At 37.2% G+C, this 22,636-nt stretch overlaps 2 protein-coding genes across 15 annotated transcripts in view; one reads left to right on the top strand and one right to left on the bottom strand.

Moving 5' to 3' along the window:
• The first annotated feature begins 4,706 nt into the window (after window positions 1-4,706).
• The window catches only part of LOC100678557 (janus kinase and microtubule-interacting protein 3), a 112,275-nt gene continuing 94,345 nt past the window's right edge, over window positions 4,707-22,636 (top strand). For 2 of the 10 annotated variants that reach the window (XM_032600172.1, XM_032600156.1), the window contains exons 1-4: window positions 4,708-4,983; window positions 10,305-10,690; window positions 10,779-11,851; window positions 13,098-13,389. In XM_032600172.1, coding sequence (XP_032456063.1) covers window positions 10,316-10,690; window positions 10,779-11,851; window positions 13,098-13,389 — 1,740 coding nt within the window. In that variant the 5' untranslated portion in view covers window positions 4,708-4,983; window positions 10,305-10,315. Of the gene's footprint in view, window positions 4,984-9,994; window positions 10,205-10,304; window positions 10,691-10,778; window positions 11,852-13,097; window positions 13,390-22,636 lie in introns of those variants that run through there. The other 8 variants (XM_032600180.1, XM_032600174.1, XM_032600176.1 and 5 more) reach the window with 7 other exon arrangements.
• LOC100115396 (glycoside hydrolase-like protein) lies at window positions 14,029-18,345 on the bottom strand. Of its 5 annotated transcripts, none has more exons than XM_031921934.1 (9): window positions 17,366-17,428; window positions 17,145-17,283; window positions 16,960-17,063; window positions 16,595-16,728; window positions 16,185-16,518; window positions 15,678-16,020; window positions 15,426-15,576; window positions 14,454-14,695; window positions 14,029-14,376 (listed from the first exon to the last, which is right to left on the bottom strand). In XM_031921934.1, the coding sequence occupies exons 2-9, from the start codon at window positions 17,195-17,197 to the stop codon at window positions 14,244-14,246; spliced, it is 1,494 nt and encodes a 497-aa protein (XP_031777794.1). In that variant the 5' UTR covers window positions 17,198-17,283; window positions 17,366-17,428; the 3' UTR covers window positions 14,029-14,243.

Raw genomic sequence — 22,636 nt, 5'->3', positions numbered from 1 at the left:
AGCATAGCTGTTATCATTGACTCAGGTGTCACTCTATTCTAAAGGTAACACTCGAATTCTTCTCAATCCATTTTGTATCGCAAACAGTCACAGAAGACATGCTTCGTAGCTTCTTTTGCTTCCAAACATACTGGGCAATTTGGGTTGTCCTCTATCTTGAAGCGATGTAGGTAGGTTCGGGAGCACCTATGTCTGCTCAAAAACTGCATAAGGTAGTAATTCACTTCCCCGTGTCGTCTTTTAGTCGAGTCAACAATTCGTGGTATGAGACGGTGTTCTCGTCTTCTGGTTTGATGACACTCGCTGAGGGTAGCAGCAATTTCTTTATCCCACCGGTATACTGGCGGTAGTCTATTATTGGGAGCCCTCCTCGGCATCGTTGCGTCGCAGGTTCGGGTAATATTTCCTATTACCTGCTCGACCTTATCATTCGCAGATCCATATAGCTGTATTTATTCTAGAGCCAGCAGAAATGTCTTCTTATCATAATCCTTCGTTTTCCAACCGACTCTTTTCGTCGTTGCACTCCCGTTGGATCTCCGTTTTGATATTCCTATCTTCATTATTATCGCTTGGTGGTCACTATTTGTGTAATGATCGCTCACCGTCTACGATCTAACTAAGCCAATCAGGCAGCTGCTTACAAACGTAAGTTCTATGATGGACCCTCTTTGAAATGTGTAAGAACATCCCTGGTTAACTAAGATCAAGTCAAAGAGGGCGACCTTAGCGTGTATGAATCCTTCATTACGTCTTGTCATTTTTTCCTGGAAAGTGGCGTCTCCGCATGCCCATATCACCGGTTTACCAGTACTGTCAATATCCCACAATGGTTTGTCCATTTTTAAAAAAATTACATAATGAATTTGAGTTTGAATTATTTAGCAGCTTTTAGCATTTCCAAAAAGGGTACATTATAACAGGAGTTTTCCTGCAGGTGTCATACAGGAAAATTGCTGGATTTTCGAGCAACGTTACAACTACCACGCCTCGACGAATCACGTAGACTTCTTTGTCTCGATTTGCTGAAACGCGGGAATGCGCGGTCAGCTCAGCCCCGCGATCGTGGTTTATGAGAGACGGAGGTTCGGGGATAAATGCACTTCACGTTGGACAAATCTTGTCTTTGATTTCCAGCACGCGTTTTTTTCGATTTACTCACAATTTACATATCCAGTTTTCCACGATTTATACGTCTATTAACTCGCACAGTAATTTAACACTCGACAAAACCTAATACGGATATTCTTACAATAGATAGCCCATATTTTTGTAGATAGCCGATATTTTTCTAGATAGCCAATTTTCCGCACAGATAACCACTTAACCGTATTCTAACCGCAAATATCCTATCTATCGAAATACCGCCAAGGTAGCCGATATACAAAGACAACCATCGATAATACACTCTATTTTGAGACTCTCGCGTGTCCCAAGGTTTGGTCGTAACCAGGCGCACTTACACTTCAAGATATCCACAAATACACTTGTCCTTCCCGACAATTTTTCCAATCACACTAAGAGAATTCATGATTTTATGAGGTTATGAGGACCCTATGGTAATTAAAATATTGAGGTTTAAATTTGTTCATGAAATATATATGATTTGATATTGTGACGGGTGCTCCTTCAGTAAAATAATTAAGATTGAAAGTATTTCAAAAATCATTAATATACTGTACTAGGAATGAAGGCGCGCTTCGCGCGCTCTTGATTCTATCTTTGTCTAATAACACTGGTAGAAAATCTATTATAAGTGTTGTGCGGCACACTAACGTCTGCTAATATTTTATAAGCATGTAACATGTTAATAAATCCCTCAAAACTATTTTTCAATAAATATATTAATAATGCTCAATGTCGTCATCATTGGTTAGAATAGTGAATTTGAAGAAAAGTTCAGTATAAGAGTCAGTGGGTTTGTCTATCGTTACAATGCCATTTATTTGCATTATAAAAAAGCTATACAACTGAAATTTTACACAGATACTTACTATGCTACCTAGAAAACATGTAACCTACATGATTATGATTTAACTGTTTTCATTCATATTTTCACATCGAGGCCCATATGAATTTTTTAATTTAGCGTATCAAATTTTTCTTGTAGACAGTTACACATAAACTACCATCTCTAGCACATTGTATTTCTGATTTCCAGTGTATTTTTACATGAAAAAAGTGATAAGTATTTTAGCTTTTTTGTCAAGGCATTAATTAGAATTTTGACTTTTAACAGTTGTGAGAGATTTTGAGACCGATACCTGTTACTCCATTTTTGCATTTTTTCTCATTCGAAAACTAACAGGTCTAGAAAGCTCATATTTTGTATGTAGATTTCTTTTGTGATTGTGGAAAGATATTTAAAGTTGAATCAACGTTAACTGAGATACTTTTGTGTTCGACTACAGCACCCATGATAATTATTTAGTCGTATAGCATGAGTTTGCATTCACATCAGTGTTGTAGTCGAACACAAAAGTATTTCAGTTAACGTTGATTCAACTTTAAATATCTGTCCACAATCACAAAAGTAATCTATATGCAAAATATGAGCTCTCTAGACCTGTTAGTTTTTGAACGAGAATAAATGCAAAAATGAAAAAACAGATATCGGTCTCAAAATCTCTCACAACTATTAAAAGTCAAAATTCTAATTACCTAAAACCTTGACTAAAAAGCTAAAACATTTATCACTTTCTCCATGTAAAAATATGGTAGAAACCAGAAATACAATGTGCTAGAGATAGTAGTTTCTGCGTAACTGGCTATAAGTAAAATTTGACCTGCTCAATTAAAAAATTCGCATGAGCCTGGATGTGAAAATATGAACAAAAACAGTTTAAAAATCAGAATCATCTACGTTACATATTTCTAGGTAACATAGGAAGTGGCAGTGTCATATTTTAGTTGTCTAGTAGCCTTTTTAAAATTCAAAGAGCATTGTATAATGATAGACTTAAACTTACTGACTCGGATACTGAACTTTTCTTTAAATTCACCTCTCAAACCTCACCGGGGCGACTTTGGGCACAGAGACACAGTATATCTTCAAACTCTTTATTCTTTTAATTGAACTTCTCACTGACATTTAAAAAAAACTAAATAATATTCACACACTTTATTACTACTTCAAATAGGGTTAGGGATAATACTACACACTCTTGGTAATGATTAATTTTTACCAACATTTCTTGCTAGTTATATTACATATATTTTATCTGTTATCAAGGTTTTCACATTTCATTTTAAACACCTTAAACATTTCTACCAGGGTTATGAGTTATGACTATTTTGAGGGTTATGAATTTAAAGCGCGGTTCTGATCTCGTTGCCTAGGCAACCAACCTGCAACCAATCAGAATCACGTATTAAATGCTTCACAACAAAGGCCATCATTTTTTTAAGAGAGGAACCTAAAAGGAGCTTTGCTTTATTGTAAAAATCTTTAAATATATACGTGAAAGTTTATAGCAAAGAAAAAATCTCAAGCCGAATTCAATACTTTGCAAAAATAATAAGTATTTTTGGAATCATATAGTAATATTATATTTTTGCTTTAATAATTTGGCTTTACGATTCTCTTTTTACCATAAACTTTTGCGTATGAATGAAGTGTTTTATTGCATTTCTTTGTTTACATTAAAAAGGCGATAAATGTGCATATTTATGTAGGGAATGATCGTTAAGCAATCAATAAGTTGTTTTTAGTCAGTACACACGGAGGATGATGATTGAGCACGAGTGGGAGTCGAGGGCGCCACAGCGCAGGCTGACGTTTGGTGACGCGTTGGATATACATATTTAGTGAATAAGTTCAATAATATCATATTAATGTTACAAAAACTTGATTTCTTTCATGAACAATAATATAACTATGTGAATTAGCTATGATTAAAAAAGTATTGGATGATTAAAAGGTTTACCGATTACTATCGTCCAACTTTACTTAACATAGGGAGCAACTTGATCCGCTCTATGCTTCGTTGTTATGACACGCGCTCGTGCTTAAGCTCCCCTCTCTTACTGATGTCGACCTACACATACAAATACGCGGCTTCTATATGCATCGAAAATTGGAATATATACTTCAACTCAAAAGTAATACGAATTTCTAGTGGATCGGACAATGTTAAGAACTTATTCCATTGGGTGAAAACATCACAGCTATTTTATTTGAGTTGCATAGCTTTGGCAAATAACCATAATTGAGTATGAATCTTATATTATGTCAAATGCTTAGTTTTCGTCAAAGTTGCGATCAGTTGTGTTTGATAAATAAATAAATAAATAAATAAATATATATATATATATATATATATATATATATATATATATATATATATATATATATATATATATATAAGGATAACGAATTAGGCGTAAAAAACCTTGAATTATCCATGCTAATTTTCGTATGTTAGGTATATTACAGAAGAGCACCTACGTATACACATCAACAGTTTCGCCACGGCCGTAATTCGTATCAATGAACGAAAACCGTGCTCCCGCAGCAGTATAGAGCAGCAGCCGCAGCAGTGGTATAGAGAGTACAGCAGCTCGACAATTGGCAAAGCTCGCCCGTCGCTCTTTAGCCGCCTTAGCGTTCACTCACACACGCTCGTGGCTATTAAGTTTATACGAGCGCCGACGTGTGTAGGCGCGGCTCGTTGGACCATGTGTGCGTGAGCGCGTATTTCAACAGCTCGCGGAGAGGAGAGGATGGTTCCGCACGCACGACCAGTGGCGACGGCGGCAGCTCTCTCGACGACTCGCGAGCTCTATTAGTTACTGACGGTGTCTCTCACGAGGTGGACGACTACGAGCGCGGGGTCGCAAACTTTTCTTATTTTTTTCGCCCGCGTACGCATACGTAGACGTAGTTCCGAGCTTTTCGGGCGAGCTTGCAGCCCCGCGCGAGTGCGTGCAGTGCGACGCGCGCTCAACTGCCATCGACCTTCGCGAGTCGTGCTTACGAAGACGGTAAGCGGATCATCATTGTACTGTGCTAATCGTTTCTGGCTGACTTGTTAATTTGCTGGCTGATTAACTGTGATTATTGTATTACAATAATCACAGTTAATGCACCTATAGAGAAAGATTTTTCTCTATAGGTGCATCGCAAGTCTCATTGGAGTAAAAGCGAGCAAAGAGAATACGTTGTTTTGCACGGGGTTATTTATTTTTAGACAGTGCTAAAATGTAAGCTCTCACGGAGACGAAAGTTTATACATTGATATCAAGGAGTGCAATGCTGCAAAACTATTTTAAAATATCCCAATACAACAGTTATCGTGCAAACATTTCGTGGTTAGTAACGCGTACTTTAATCTGAAAATTGAAGCTATATGTAATTTTCTGCGAGTGAATTTCAGTCAAGCTATTTATCGTAACTATTATCACATTTTATTCGCGCAGAAATCTCGACGAAAATGGTGAACAATGCAATTCAAACTAAAACTTGAATGTCTTGTGGACCATCACATGCTTTGATTTATTAAAATTGAGACAGCAAAATTAAGCCATACAAACGAGCTGGCCTCTATTTTGGTCCGAGACGACTGTCATTTCTAAATCCAGATTCAATTCCGATAAGACCTTCAATGTGGACGAAAACGACGCAAAGTGAAATAAGACAGAGAAAAGCGATTTAATCTCAAATATGTGCCAAATAACGTTTCGATGTATTATTTGCATTTGCTCTATAATTCTACACAGCAAGTTTATTTATAGTAAATAATTCTTCGATTCAATTTGAATGCCTTTCTTAAGAAGAACAGACACGTTGGTATTATTAATACACATCAGCAGCTATACAATAAGTCATTGTACTGCGCTTAATTCAAATTTAGATATCGATATAAACAAAAAGTCATTGTTTTTCAAACATGATGGTTGAACAAAAGTTTTATAGAATGGCTGACTGAGAAAATTTGAACGTGATGTGCCATCTTTTGTCTGCATATTAATCATGATTTTCTACATTCGAAAATATCATGCGGTCCAAATCTTATTCATTATCTTATAAATATTCCACATTTCGCGCAAAGTGAGTTAAGTATAATCTGATTTAATTCGCAATACACTAAATGAAAACATGGGTTAATTTTACTCATCATCAATATACTACGGAGCAATAGAAATGTTTACTATGTACTTATTATTGTAGCTGTTTGTGCGTCTGAAATACCTATATGTATCATTTTAGATACATTTGTAAACACCTCCGAAAAAATGTCGAATTTATGAAAAAAAGCTTTAATTTTGCAACATTTATGTATTTATTATATAAAATTTTTATTTAAATAAAAATTGATTAAACCATTTAATAATTTATAAATTTAAAATATTCAAGCATATAGTTTTCGTAAATATATCTCACTATTTATAAAATCAATATACTCAATCTATTTATAAATCTTATCCATGCATAATACACGTTACAGTAAAATAGAAAGTGCGATGTCTTTTTCTTTAAATTGGACGTCGGTGAACGCGCGAAAACAAGAACACCCACGCGTTTCTTTAGTCGCGATACTTTAGCCTACAACTAAATTCACCCGAAGGTATCCGAGATTTGTATTTCCGCCTCAGAGATTACAATGCTGACTCACGCCCTTTGTGCGTATGTAGGGTGACACTTCCCGTGGCATTTTCTGTATGCGATGCGCTGGAATTTCGGAGTGCTGCGAAGCAAAAGTCATTCTCTCGAGCATATGTTATTGGTTTTACAACACTGCAGAAATAGACTTTTAGAAATTTGAAAGTGGTAAATGAACTGGCTTAAAGATTTTAGTTTAATTTTATCGTTTGCAAAAGTAAATTTGTTTCATTTAATTATATGCCGTACTAGCATCTAATGTGTACCATTATTATATTGCACTAGAAAATTCATAATTTGCAAAAAATAATTGAAATGAATCAATTATAAATAATTGAAAAACATCTCTTTTGCCAATTTTACAAAAGAGAATTGATTTTTTCTTCTGACTATGCAGTTTGGAGCCTAACTCATTCCTTCGATCTTTCACATTTTAATAATTCATTGATTTGATTTTCATAATGAGAAAGACATAATTTTTATTTGTCGAAAACACATATCTATGATTTCAGAGCGTATGTGCGCTGTTAAAAATATTGATGAAAGAGCGAATCTTTTACAATAATCTCGCTTTCTTTTGTACCGTGAGATGTATTTCATGACTGAAATTTTAATCAATTTATTTTCTAATCAACGTGATTTACAATTCCACGAAATTCATTACCTTTCTTACAGGCACACAATTGCCTATGCATAATTATATAATTATACACTACGTTTTTTCCAAGCTGCTGGAATAATATACTTAAGTTATAAGTTCTTGAACTTTATTATATACAATTTTCGGAGAATCCCTGTTATAAGACCTAAATGCTCCTTATTATAATACCTGAATGCCCGCGCAATTTGCGCTTAAAAAGCGTGAAAATCATTTTAAATTCGGGTACTGCATCTAATGACACGGTGGTCATGGTAGAAAATAGCAAATTCGATGGCTTTTTCCGCTCCACATGTCACCCATGCATATCGCAAACTCAGGAAGTAAAGTGCCGAAGTAGAATACAGGGGTGAGGCTTTTGGGACACAAGCGCGCGTGGCGAGACTGAGTGCCGGCTATGAATAGCTCGAGAGTGCTCTTTTATCTTTCTCACTTGGTGTATGTGTGTATCTCGGTCCACGAGTGAAAGAGAAAGAGAAGCGCACGAGATTCGAACGAGAAAAGCCAACCACCGGCGGTTGGAGCAGTGCAACGCGACGTCGAAGCGTTTGTCGCGCTGCGCAGCTTTCTCGCGAGTCTCAACAGCTCGTCGTCGTCGTATAAACGCGTTACGGGATCGTATTGTATTGTAGTCGAATACGGTCGTGGGATGCGCGAAGGAGGATGTAAATGTTATGGCCGTGGTCTCTCCCGCTACGCCCTTTATCTTCCTTCGCAATGAAATTGACTGGTACTACTCTGAGATTTGCTCATTCGCATCATCTTCGAAGTTTTAGATTGAAATGCATTTATAAGAATCAAATATTATTTATTCTACGATTTTACAAAGAAATATCTGGTGATAGCTTTTGATTAAGATATGTGTATATATCTTAATCAAAAGCTATCATTATTTTTATATATTATAAAAATAAAATTATTTTTTTCCTCAAACAATCATCACTCCAACTGATGGTTTTCGGTATGGTTTTTTTTTTATTATAGTGACACGTTATTATAAAAATGTCTCTTATCCTTTTATGTTGCTCTCTTCTGTACGCAAGGCTATAAATAATCAACAATGTTGCAAATCGAGAGTTACATTCGCATGCATATATTGTTTCATCATGAAATACACGCGATGGAACTTTTAAAACAAGCTATCATGTTATTAACAATGTCTCATCAATTAAAAAATTATAAACGGTTCGATCCCAGGCACTCAACTTATGATGTACAAGCTTATTAAATTTCCAGCGTACACAAAAGTAAGCGCGAAATTTATGAATACAGGTCCGACGTAAAGCAGCAGCGTCTTATAAATAAACCATGCCCCAGTGGCACGCCTCAAAAGTGCTGGCCTATTTTTTCAGCCGTGAAAACGAAAGAAATCTCGCGGGAACCACGAATAAGCTATATGTCTACCGAGAAAAACTACAGAGAGTTTGTTTTGAAGCGAGAGATTCCGATTCTAGGTGCGATACTTTACGCCCACTGGGATGACGTCATCTGTATCAAGAGTGATCGACCGAGAATTGTCGTTGAAAATTAATTGTACAATTTTTCGTAGCTATATACTGACTGGTCATCAGATTTTCACTATTTATTATACTATTATCACGATACAAGAAATAAAAACCGACTATACCTGGTAGAAAAATGACCAGTTTTTTAATAAAACTCCTACCGCAGGGATATTGCGATGCTTATATAAAACAATTATATTTTAAACCTGTAATTTTTCGTGTAGCGAAATACACATGCTGCAATATCTCTGGTATCTTTTATAAAAATATATAAATACACGCTTGACGCGTATCTTGCGTTTCAAAGCGTGCACAGAATTTTATGAAGATGCTTTCTATGAGCTATATATTAATTTAATATGATTGTAATTCGTACATATTCGGATTCACTTTTATGCCAAAACATTATTATCTGTATAAAAAACGATGTAAAATTATACATTCCGCGATCTTAATATTGTATATTATTACAAGTATGCAATTGTCGGAATCCTACTTTCTTACGAAGAGAAAGTATTGTGAGGTACCATTGATTTTATTCATTAGAGAAAATTCAGATAAAAAGTCTATTTTCACTTGAGCATATCAAAACACAAGGTTCTTTGACATTGCTATTTAATAATAATTTCTATTTTTGAAACATGTTTTGTATAAAACAGTGTCGTACCAATGTGCATTGATTATTTTTGTCTAACTTCTATCAAATACGATTGATGTGCATGCGTATAATTCAGTTTTTAAAACGATGCTAAGAGGTTATTACATAGTAGTTATATTCGGATGCATTTCTGCAAACAACCACATGGGTTCTTGCATTATAATGATTCTAAATCCCCAATGAAAGAAAAGTTGTTGTTAAAGAATACATCGTACTTCGTATAAGTTTCTTGCTAGATGAAAATAATTCAACCATCTATTGTTGTATTTTTTTTGCAGCAGTGTCAGTTGCATAATGCGCTTAGAGACTATTTTAACGGAACTCGACTAAAATCTAGAGCGCGCGCACACTCTAAGCGAAGCGTGACTGCTTTCCCACGCTTTTCACTGGTCTTTTCCATCTCTGAATTATTATCTATGTATGAACTTTTTTCGCGGTGTTTTTAACAGCACAAAAGTTTTTCTAATTATATAACAATACAGCCCTTTTCACCATCGGAAATAACTAAATCTGCAATTGATAGAGAGTTGGGTGCGGATGCATATTACAATGATCGGCTATAAGGTTATGTAATTTATATTTACAATTTTACATCATTATATACTAAACAATGTTTTTTTCGGAATTTCATTTTACAAGCAAATCACGCGTATGAAGACTCAATAATAAATCAGGATAGTTCATTGACGAGTCAATATTAAGAGATGTCTACCTTCAAACTCGAAAATGATCATAAAATATTTTTTGAAACTGCAAAATCTTCTATTCTCATTCTAGTGGAGGTTAATAATGCGAATAACGATCAGAGACAACTTATGCTTACGATACTCACTGTATTAACCGACAATGCTTGTAATCGCTGCACATTTTGTTCTTTCGCAGAGACGACCAAAATGAATCCCCGAGCGGGAGACACCGTCACCTCGACGAAACCACCAACGACCAATACGACGACGACAACGAGCACAACGACGACCGGGGCGCGGCGTTTTGGCCATGTCGCGCTTCGGCCAGAAACAGCGACATCCGCGAAGGCCCACAGAGCGCCGAGAAAGCGCCGTCAGCAGGTCGAGCCCGAGCTGCCACAGCAGCAGTCGGTGACGAGGCCGCGGCCCGAGGTTAACACGCCGCCGCCGGAGAAGAGCCGGCGACGAGCTGCCACTGCCGAACAGGCCGCTGGCGAACGGGCGGCCAGCAAGTCGCGCCTCGGCGATTTTTTCTCCAGCCTCGCTTCCCGAATCCGTAGCCCCAAGAATGCGGACACGATGGTGAGTTATCATTTCACGTGTATAACCTGCTGCGTCGCGTTGTTTACCGGTGTGATTATGGCATGGTATTTTACTTACTCATTCTTAGCAGGGCAATCACGAAAATCTGGAAAGTCAGGAATTCTGCAGAAACGATGTGACGCAGGCAGCTGCGAAACGAGAGGGAAACGAGGAGATTGTGCAAAGTACACGCGTCGACTTCAAAAAAAGGAGGAAGCTCGGTATTGATCGAAGAGCGCAGAAATGTGAAAGCGACGCAAATTGCGAAGCTGAAGTAACTTTAAGAGATGCAAAGTCGGAGAATACGAACGCTCATGAGTGCGGATGCTCAGAGCACTTGGGAGAAAATTGCGACGCTAGTACGTCCGATTCGAAAAACGAGGGAGAGATTCCAAGCAAATTGGTACTTAAGTGCGACAGTTACGTTGTTTTGAATAAGATCCTGGACCAAGAGACAGATGCGACTGATGGCGAGTACGCACACGAAACGACAGTCGACGTCGGTATGGAAAACAGAATTGCAGACGAGTGCAACACCGATCTTCTTCTAAGCGAAAGGAAGACAGACGATGAGGGTGAAAGCAAAATCATCGACATGTGCAGAAGCATCGTGGCCAGTATGTGCGAGAAGATTCAGGACACAGAGGAAGCAGAACAGTCCAAAAATAGTTCAGAGCCAATGATTACCAATGAATTCGAGGCACTCGATCTGCCAGCCGACGATCGAAATCTTCAGCCAAACGACAGGAACCTGCATCCCACACTCAGCACAGCAAGCATGACGAGTCAAGAAAGCATCCCCATCGAGTTAGAAGTCGACAGCGCGGAAGCACAGAAGAACACCTCAGCCCAAAGGCGTGTCGAAAAGGAAAAGGATCCGCCGATTGAATCGGAATCCAGGATAAGCCTCAGGCCCAGCAATCCACGGCCATCGTCGCGTTCACCGCGTTGGGACGATACAGTGCGGCTGCGAAAAACAATCCAGTGGTTGGAAGAGGGCTCGCGACGGCTGCGCGAGGACCTGGCAAGCGTGAGGTCGGAGCTGCACGAGGAGCGCAGGGCTGCAAAACTGGCTCGGCGGGAGCTCGACACTGCCATCAGAGAAGCCCGGAGTATCGAGGCTGCCAAGTATGCCGGCGTCATCTCCGAGCTCAAAGCCAGGCGAGTAATATTATATCTCTAAAAAAATTCACTTTTAAAAAAGTAAAAGGTTAGGCACTTAACGTTAATTAATTATGATTCAATATAATAAACTTGACTTTGTTTGATTGGTCTTATTTCTTTTTTATCAGTTATTTCGTTGCGGAATATATTAAACTCGCCTAACCTTTTACTTTTTTAAAAGTTAATTTTTTTTAGAGATTTCACTCCTTTTTAGTAAATTTTCTTGAGTATTTCATATTTGTCCTAAAAATTAAATATAAGCATCTTTAGCACCTTTTGACCATGGCTTTTTTGTAACATTTTTATCACTAACATGAAATCACTGATTGTTCTGATACACTACCCGAATGATTTCTACACCTAGACAACGAAAACCAAGTGCGAACTACCTAGACCTCGTCATCGGCCACCCTGTCCACCTAGACGCCGTCCTCGTATGATTTATTTTCGTAGACACCAAAAACCACGGAGCGCAGCACCTAGAACTCGTCATCGGTCACTCCGTACACCTAGCCACCGCCCTCGAATGATGTATTTACCTAGGCATAAAAAATCACGGAGTGCACTATCTAAACCTCAAAAACATAACCTTAAATTCAAGCAGACAATGTAAACACATTTACTCTGCGGGAAAGCGATACCCAACTGTATTACACATAATAGATTCTGCGGCCAACTTCACGCTCCTACCGCTTTTCAGTTAGGAAGACAACTTCACGGTCCTACCACACTGGAGAAAAATGTAGAGAAACTGTTCCGAGCATTCGCGATATATACACTCGTTTATTATAAAAAAACGGCTTATTTACAAAAATTTTCGTTGGAAATCATAGTTTAGATTAGAAAAGATACTAATAAGCCAAAAAAACTCACGAACAGTAACGATAAGCATTTTTGTCTGTATCATGAAAAATCCGAATACCAATATAGAAGTAAATAGTGTCACGGTCGCCGCGGCTCCGTTTGCTTCGTAAACTCGCTTTCGTGGCGCGACCGCGCCACTTGATATCACGGGCGCCGCGGTTCCATCTGCTTCTTAAACTCGCCTTCGTGGCGCTACCGCGCCACTTGATAATCATAATCAGACACCGAATGTAGCTTTTTGAGAAACAGAAATGTAAAAATATTTAGCATGTTAAAATTAAATACCTTTTTCTGTTCTCTACCATTGAAAAATACCACAATAAACAGTTTTTCGCGTTTTAAGTTATACAGCAATATAAATCTTGTGTTGCACTTATAGGTTGTCTCAGTCGCCGTCTCGTTCAGCAATGGATTCTTTGCCGAGTTTATCGAAGACTGATCTTCTAAAAGACGAGAATCATAGACGAGAAATGGCAGCACTGAAGAAGAGACTCGCCGAAGCCGAAAGTACAATACAGAAACTCAAGACCAATTCTCTGGATCGCGGGCGAGCTAAGAAGAAAAACAAGGAAGACGAAAGTGGCAAACTCGCGAACGCTGAGGTGCGCAAACTTGAGGTCGAAGTTCAAAGTCTTCGGGCCACTAATAAAAAACTTGAAGAAAAATTACACGTAAGTACAGAATAAAAAATTAAAACGTTTTGTATTTATATAGATATGTAGGAACATACATGCACTCGTGTACTAAATATACCAATGCACAACTGCCGCGTTTTGGCCGTCATAAATTTTCTGTTATTTAGGTTTGCCTGATTTTCCTCATAATAATAGGAGTTTAATGATGTCTTTTAATTGTGGGTAACCAAAATAGTATATTGTGTACCATGGGTGAAAATTGCACTTTAAACCAAGTGTGGAGTTCGCAGTCGTGGTAAGTCCGTTCATGAGCCGAAGACGATCCGAGCACTGCACCCACTTAGCCCTTGGTGCACACTATATTTTTTGGAACGCGTGAACGTATTTTTGCGTTTTTTAAATTATTGCGTTCTTATATATTATTGGTGATTTAAAAAATTTTTTTTTTGTAATTTTATATACAACAAATGAGGGCCACGCTGATGCAATTCTGAAGTCGCATTTCAATAATGTTCAGCTTGTAAAATAAAATGATTGCACTCTTTATCAATATTTTTTTCACATTTATCAACAGACAGTATGAATGATGTTTTAATTGATCGATCAAGGTCGATAATGGTATATCTCCGATCTTGATCGATCAGTGATAATAGACATATCGCAACAGTCTTATTTATGTCAAAACTTATATTTATTTAGTTTTGTATTAAAGTGGATTGAGTTATTACTCAGAAATGTTGTTAACTTGTTTACTATTTTACAAGACGAAAAATTTACAAAAATATGATATAATAATGGCAATTAAACTTTTTGTCGTTTTCATTAAATTTCTTGATTCACTATTATACAGATATAATGATGCTAAGGGCGTCTTTTTTTTGTGAAGGCATCTAAACATTATTAATGGATACAGGTTGTAATTTTCGAGTACGCGCAACATTCGACAACCATGTAACTGATTTTTTTGGTGTTCTTGTCCTATTTGGATGGTTAAAGTCTATATGAATTAAACCGAATTTTTCGCTGAAAATATTTGTATATTTATTAATGTGTATCATGAAGGTTTATATTCTAGGTAATATCATAATATAGATTCTAACCTGTATCCTCTATCCCACTCAAAGTTATCCAACAAACTCCAAATAATATAGCCTTCAACATTACAGCCGTATGATTTAATAGCAGTTAATGTAGCTTTCATATAGGAATATAAATATTCTATTCTCTGTGTATCATCTAAGGTGCCGGTGTCTGAAACTCCATTTTCTGTAATGTACAAAGGTGGGTTTCCATAATCTTCTTTTATCTTCCGAAGAGTGTCTAGCATTCCTTGAGGAACCGCCTGTATTAAATAAAATATATTTTTGTTAGTAAGATTTTTATACTTATAGTAAGAGGTATGAGTATATATATACATATGGGTGATGTCGAAGACCGAAGTCAAGGAATCGTAAATATATTACATCTCTTGCAAAAAATTCGATTTAGCAATTATTTGGATCAATAAAATCAAGTACTATGATTTTTTTGGCAATGATCCAAGCGAAGCAATTTATTTCTATATGCAAATATGTATTTAAATAATTTATCAGTAAGACTTGAATTTTTTATCAATGATGAACATTGAATACCAATTTTCTTCTCCAGTGACTTTCTTTATTTTGATGTGTGCTACTTCTGTGATGTTTCTATAAATGATTCGAGCAATTTATAAGCTTTACTATAGGCTTTGAATATGAATTTTAATCATTTTTAGTGTGAATTTATGGTTAAAATGTAGAAAATTTTAGAGAAAAAGTATCAGGGTAGTTTTAGTTAAAAATGCATCCATTATTAGCTAGAAATCATTGAAAATAAGAAAAAAATGTAAAAATTGCTCGAAACCCCAACTTTGACCAGCTATAAGTCGAAGCCAAGTAAAGGGATCGCGCTAAATTTTTTTTTGAGAGTCAAGGGCATCCTATAGAACAAATATATGCAGTTTGGACCATAATAAAAATGTTCATCATTGACTAGACAGAGAATCACCAATACATAAAAAGATGAAAATAAAAAATAAAAGTAAAACGTACTCTGAGCCATTTGCTTGATGTTTTTGGCCAACTTTCGTCTTGACTATAAATTATACCATCGTCATTTTCATAAACTGTTTTGTTTGATGGTAGTGTTGGTTCTACGAGATAACTAGTGTAATGGTTGAGCCCAATGAAATCGAAAGTGTTTCTAAAAAATTAAATTTAAATTAAGTTTGTTTTAAATCATACTTTTAAATAACAGTTTAAAATCATATCCATAAAAAAGTAAATAAAATAAAATAAATATACTTGATGTAGTCGATCCATTTCTTAGAGAATTTTGGTAATCTCGAACGCGGTAATCCTTCGAAATGACTATTTTCTGCTATTCTTTGTTTTACATTAGCAGGGTAATCTCCGACTTTCGAAAAAATCGGATTTGCGTATCTACCAAAAGAAAATTGAAAAGCTATTTCATTGGACACTGTGTCATTTTTATATTTAGAATAGTAAAAGTAGGTATTCAAAACTATTCCAATTTTTCCATTTTGTTCAGTTCGAAATTCATCATTGTAAATATGATAAGCACGGGCGTGTGCTTTTATAATATTGTGAGTGCAAAGATACTCAGCATGCCGTCCTAACTGAAGTCCTAAAATGAATGGATAATGATTATCGGTTCAATTTACAAACTATATTTAATCGACGTTTATTTTTAATCCTCTATCATAGTGAGAATCTTCGTTACATGTCCAATAAACAAAATAAATCTGCTATTGTACTTGTTATTAAAATATTGTACAATGCAAAACTCACCTGGAGCAAAAGCACCGAAATAATATCCCTGTCTGCATACTTCATAAGGCTCATTGATAGTTGCAAATAGTTTGATTCTATGACCAAGTTTTTTGAAAACGATTCTTGCATAATCACCAAAAAAATCAACCATGGCTTCGTTAGTCCAGCCTCCCAAGTCCTGAAATACTTGTGGGTGATCCCAATGGTATAAGGTGACGAACGGTTGAATGTTGTTTTTTTCTAATTCGTCAAGTAAGACATTGTAATATTGAATGCCGTCTTTGCTCACAACATTTGCATATCCAGTGGGAAGAATTCGTGACCAGCTTAACGAAAATCGATAAAAATCCAACTAAAACGATAGCATTATTGCTTATTACTATTAAAATATTTGGCACGGCTTTATTTAATACTAGTTATATACTTACCCCCATTTTTTTCAGTAATTGAATATCATCTTTATATTTGTGGTACGAATCGCAAGCAACATCACCATTTGATTTATCATAAATTTTCGTCGGATTTGCATGAGTAAATCGATCCCATACATTTTCTCCTTTATCTTGTTGCATTATTTATTGAAAAATAGTTATAATCAATGTTAACGTTGTTATTTACCGATTGTATCTTAGGAAGCTATAGTTTTGGTAGAAACGTATACTCTCCATTATAAGTATACGAAGCAAAATTGATAGTCGCTTAAATTTTTGATCAATGAATGAATTTTTAGGATATTTAATGACTTGAGCTATAATACATTTGTTTCTAACGCTCATTACAATAATTATTATACCACTAATGTTCCATGCTCCCTCTACTTGATATGCGGCAGTTGCTGATCCTAGCAAAAATCCATTAGGGAAGTCCAAATTTTCATCTTCTTCGCAGGAGCTCAAACTATGATAACGGATTTCATGAAATTTTCGTATTATGTTTCATATATTTTACAGGTATAAATTAATATAAGAAGATTCTCACGTAATACTGAATTGAAAATAGATAGCGTATAATAAATAACGAAAATAATGCATTTTTAGTAACACTTTAGTTTTTTAATTGTATCTATTAAAGTATACACTTAATTCCAAGACTCGATACAGCATGTACACGCGCTATTCTGCAAAATAAGTATGTGTGAACATTAAATTTAAATAATATGAATATGGACTGAAATTTTAGTTTTAAAACAGATTCTAAACTAAGTCACGAATGACGATATCGAACATATACTCCCGTCACAATTGCAAGCTGATAACAAACTGAGCCTCCGCACATTTGATGTAAAATATAAATGCCTTTAGATATTGATAGATAAAAATAGCATTGAATTTGCGCTTTTTAAATAAAGTTTTAAACAATTTTTAAATTTGTAAGAAACAGCGTTTTGATATATGTATGATAGTTGATACTAATTACGGCGCGTAGAACAATCTAACTATACTAATATCATATCAAAAAATATTATGTATCAAATAAATTTAAGTTTGTAATACTAATATTAATAGTATAGAATTTCGCTTAAAAATATAAATGAAAGCCTAAGTAATTATTTCAACTTTTTCTTTTGTGAAAAGACAGCTGGTTGTTTACAAAAATATATCATTTTTATAATTAAAATTTAATAATAAAATAATTCAAAAACCCTAGTAATTTAATATACGTAATATTACAGAAGCAAACACTATGACTGATAAGTAAAATGAGTGATTGCAGATAAGTATATAGTTTAGAAGCGAACACTACAGATAAGTATAGTGATACATGAATTGAGGGTCGAGAATGCTCCAATATCGAGTATGGCCTATACTTAGTAAGTTATCTTTTAATTATAGTGAAATTTGAGGCGAATAAATGATTTTTCCGTCACATCACGCGTAAAGTGCGTACTTCAGCGCCCCATAGCGAGCTGTAAGGTGCACACTTTACGCTTGATGTGTTGAAACATAGTATATTTCACGACGGGTGAAAAGAAAGCTGTCCCAAAACACTTGTTTTTCATACCAGCTGCATAATTTACTAATTTTAGAGCGACAAACATGAGATACATACAAATGAGGCGTTTGCCGCTGGTCTTGGACCCGCGTTAGTAAGAAGAGCTTGGAGCGTCTCCTGTGGATCTAGCGACCGTGTCGTGTGTAGTGGGGTACTACGCTGATTCCGTCGGTATCACGGTAGACTCTGCTCGATTAATCCTTGAAATATCTTAACATTAACAGAGGCTTCGGCCTCAGTTAGATTAGAAATTTATATCGCAAAGCGCGCGTGATTTGAAAAGAGAGAAAAGAGTTGAACTTTTTTTCAGCGTTCTTTAGAGGAGTCGAACTCAATCTCAGTGCGTGTGAAACTAGACCAAACACAGTACGCAAAGGTGGAAAATAAGACACAGCTATACGTAAATTAAGTTAGTGTGGAGGTTTAGATGCAGAACTACACGCGAACACAAACAGACTCGAATGTAGACTGATTTGCAGATGCTCTCGGTTTTTCTCCCTCTAGGAGGACTAGGAGCTTGAGCAGTGGTAAGAAAGGTTGGCCGAAAAATAACCAGCTAGGCCTGCATCAGCGGCGCATGCGGACTCGACCGTGCCGGGCCGTCGCGCAGCCAGACGGTGATTGGGTTTCCCCGGACTCTCATTATAGTTTAGGGGCAGAGACAGTTTTCGTCGGACTTAAGGGGGCACACCACCTTTGAAATTAAAATCAAATTTTTTCATTAAAAATTTATAAATACTTATATAAATGAACCAAATTTTTATTACTATTCTTAGACATAATTACCTTTATTTTGATGGTTTTAGACCTTCTATATACCTCTATAATACCTACGTATAGTAGGGAGTCCATAATTCACTTACCGTAAGATTCCAAAGGAACGAATGGCCCAAATGAGCTCAAATTCTAGGATATTGTTTAAAAGTACATTAGTTATCGTATGAATGAGGGGATTTGGTTTAAATTTCATAGAAAAAAGTTACATGATATTTATGTTAAAATTAATCCAAAATTGATAAAAAAATGAGTAATATGCTTATAAAACGTTTTCTATGAAATTTAAACCAAATCCCCTCATTCATACGATAACTAATGTACTTTTAAACAATATCCTAGAGTTTGAGCTCATTTGGGCCATTCGTTCCTTTGGAATCTTACGGTAAGTGAATTATGGACTCCCTACTATACGTAGGTATTATAGAGGTATATTTTTTTTTTACATGGCATTTGGAACACGAAAGTTCATCGCCTCATCTACGCAAGCCTTCCACGCTGCCCTATCTTGTCTCAAACCCACCCAAGATGCACCTCTCCGATCGACACCCACCCGTCCTATTTCTACCAGATCCGCTTTTACGTTGTCCTCCCATCTACGTCTAGGTCTACCTAGAGGTCGCGTTACCATCGGCCTGCCCTTCATGACACGCGCTGCCGTACGGTCGTCTCCCATTCTCGCTACGTGCCCTGCCCATCCCAATCTGCGCGATTTTACTATTCTGTTAATATTTGGTGACGCGTACAGATTGTGTAACTCATCATTGTGTAGTCTCCTCCATTCCCCGGTTTCCTCATCTTTCTTCGGCCCGTATATTTTTCGCAAGACTTTATTTTCAAATACCCTAAAACGGTTGTCCGCCTGCTTAGTGAGAGCCCACGTTTCGCACCCGTACAGAACCACCGGCAGTATTATCGTCCTGTATATTCTTATTTTAACGTTTTTAGACAACAGCCTCGACTTAAGTAAATTACTCACGGCGTAGAAGCAAGCATTACCCGAATGGAGTCTCTTATTTATTTCGACATTAATCTCGTTTCTATCATTTATGGTCGTACCCAGATACCTGAATTCGCTAACCTTTTCAAAAGTAAAATTCCCAACTCTGAGATCTTCCTCCCCTCTGCAGATGCCTAGCTTATCCACAATCATATACTTTGTTTTTGATTCACTCACTTCTAACCCAACCCTGTATACTCCACCGCTTTTTCTTGCTACCGTTTCCCTACAATCCCCCAGTATATCCAAATCATCTGCGTAGCCTAGTATCTGCGTTGTTCCATTAAGCGTTGCGCCCAGCTGGCTAACCTGCAATTTTCTAACGGCATACTCTAACGTTAAGTTGAACAGCACCGTAGAGAGTCCATCCCCTTGTTTTAAACCATCGCGTATCATGAAGGGTTCTGATACATTACCGCCTACTCGGACCTTTCCCGTGCTTCTGTTCAGACATATTTGAATTAATCTCACGAGTTTTTTCGGTACACCGAGAAGTACTAGAATTTGATACATTTTGCTTCGCTTAATAGAGTCGTACGCTTTTTTAAAATCTATAAATAGTTGGTGTATGGTTTCGCAAAATTCCCACTTTTTCTCTAACAACTGTCTTATGGTAAACATTTGATCGCTCGTCGATCTGTTGCGCCGAAATCCGCACTGATAATTTCCTACTATATCTTCCGCGAATGGAGTGAGTCTAGCTTGTATTACGTTTGACAGAACTTTGTAGCACGTTGCTAAAAGTGAAATACACCTATAGTTATTGCAGTCTGTCTTATCCCCCTTTTTAAAAATCGGTATAATGATAGATCCCTTCCAATTTTCGGGTATTGTTTCATTTTTCCAGATGGCACATACTAGTTTATAGATTTTGAAAGTGAGCTCGACGCCCCCATATTTGAGTAACTCAGCTGGTATAGAGTCATTTCCCGCGGCTTTGTTGTTTTTTAGTTTTTTAATCGCGGCCTCTACTTCTTGGTAGCTCTGTTCCTTCACGTGGGGTTCAGCAGTGTGAATTTCGTCCCCTAATTCTTCGCTATTTTCGTGCACGTTTAATAATTTATCGAAATAATTTGTCCACAGCGACAGTAATTCGTTGTCATTTGTTACGAGGTCCCCGTTTTCGTCCTTCATCAATTGCGCTCTACTCCTAAAACCCTTTCTGATGGCGTTAATCCCTCTGTACATTTCGCGGGGGTTATTTTCCTTACTGTTAGTTTCTATTCTCCTAATAAGATTCTTTTGATACTCCCGCTTCTTATTTCTGTAGATCGCGCTCGCCTGTTTCCTTACGTTAGAATACTCTTCTACGGTCCTATCGCTTCTATTTTGTAAGCTATCTAATTTAACCTTTTTGCGCCTTTCAAACCAGAGTTCGCACTCTTCGTCAAACCATGGTTTGCTCTTTGGCTTTTTCTTTTTACCCAGTACTTTGTTCGCGGCCTCTTTTACCGTTTTTTCGATGTCCCCCCATAAGCTATTCGGTTCGTCATTCCCCTCCGGCGATGTGTTTGCTTCTTCAAGTGCCTGAAACCTGTTATTAATTTCTATCTGGTACCTAATTCGCTCTGTTCTATCTCGTAGTTTCTCAATATCGAAGCTTTCTACCTTGTTTGCTCGCTTACTATTTTGATTCGCTACTAGTCGAGCTCTTAATTTGGCTACTACTAGGAAGTGGTCCGAGTCGCTATCTGCCCCTCTGTAAGCCCTTACGTCAAGAACATTAGTATGACGTCTTTTTTCAATGAGGAAATGATCAATTTGGTTCTGTGTGGCCCCGTCCGGCGATGTCCACGTTGCCTTTTGTATGTTCTTGTGCTTAAAACACGTAGTTTTGATTATAAGATCTTTTGCCGCCGCGAAATTTATGACCCTAATACCGTTATCATTGCTGGCTTCGTGCAGGCTTTCCTTACCTATAGTAGGCCTAAACATTTCCTCCCTACCTATTTTAGCATTGAAATCGCCTAATACTATTCTTGTGTCGTAAGACGCGAACTGGTCGATTACCTGCTCTAAAGTTTCGTAATAGAGATCCTTAGCTTCTTCTTCTTTGTCCTCCGTAGGACAGTGTACATTAATAAATACATATCTATACCATTCACCTTCGATAATGATGTACGAGAGCCTATCATTGACGGATTTGAAACTTTTAACCGAATGTATGATGCTTTTGCTTACGAGAAATCCGGTGCCTAGAGATCCCCCACTCCTGGCCCCATACAGGTACGTGAAGTTATCCGATGCTAGTACTCCTCCATCTGGCCACCGCGATTCCTGTATTGCTACCAAATCTAGATTGTACCTATCAGCTTCCTTTACGAGTTCTTTAAACGCACCTGCTCTGTATAGACTGCGAACATTCCAAGTTCCGACCCTTAAGTCCCTTTTGGTTCGGATTTGATTTTTTTGAGCCATGATGTTATGTTAAACCCGCGCGCTTCGGATCCTGTTCCGATCGCAGGTGAGTCCACCGTTCTAGAGGTGATAACACCCATACCTCTCTAGAACTAAGTATGAGAGCTTTCCGACTTTGACGAGAACAGTGTCAACTCGTCGTCAGACACACTACGGTTTCATTCTCGCATCCTAGCGCCCCCCTGCAAGGCAGCGCGCCTTCGCTGGCATCGTTACCGCGTAAGACCAGGTGACGAATCATTCTACACATCCCCTTTCGGGGCAGTTGTCATCGCTCTCGCATCCT

Source organism: Nasonia vitripennis, chromosome 1 (assembly GCF_009193385.2).
Source record: "Nasonia vitripennis strain AsymCx chromosome 1, Nvit_psr_1.1, whole genome shotgun sequence".
Lineage (NCBI taxonomy): Eukaryota > Metazoa > Arthropoda > Insecta > Hymenoptera > Pteromalidae > Nasonia > Nasonia vitripennis.
Note: the sequence above shows the minus strand (reverse complement) of the source record. Positions and strands in the feature narration are given on the sequence as shown.

Excerpts from the sequence above, each read along its gene's own strand:
- LOC100115396 (XM_031921934.1), bottom strand. The coding sequence starts at position 17,197 with ATGCATTATTTTCGTTATTTATTATACGCTATCTATTTTCAATTCAGT. Across the intron at positions 16,729-16,959 it reads GGGAGCATGGAACATTAGTG|ATAAAGGAGAAAATGTATGG; the intron begins GTATAATAATTA and ends TAATGCAACAAG. Across the intron at positions 14,377-14,453 it reads GAGTGGGATAGAGGATACAG|CGAAAAATTCGGTTTAATTC; the intron begins GTTAGAATCTAT and ends AAATATTTTCAG.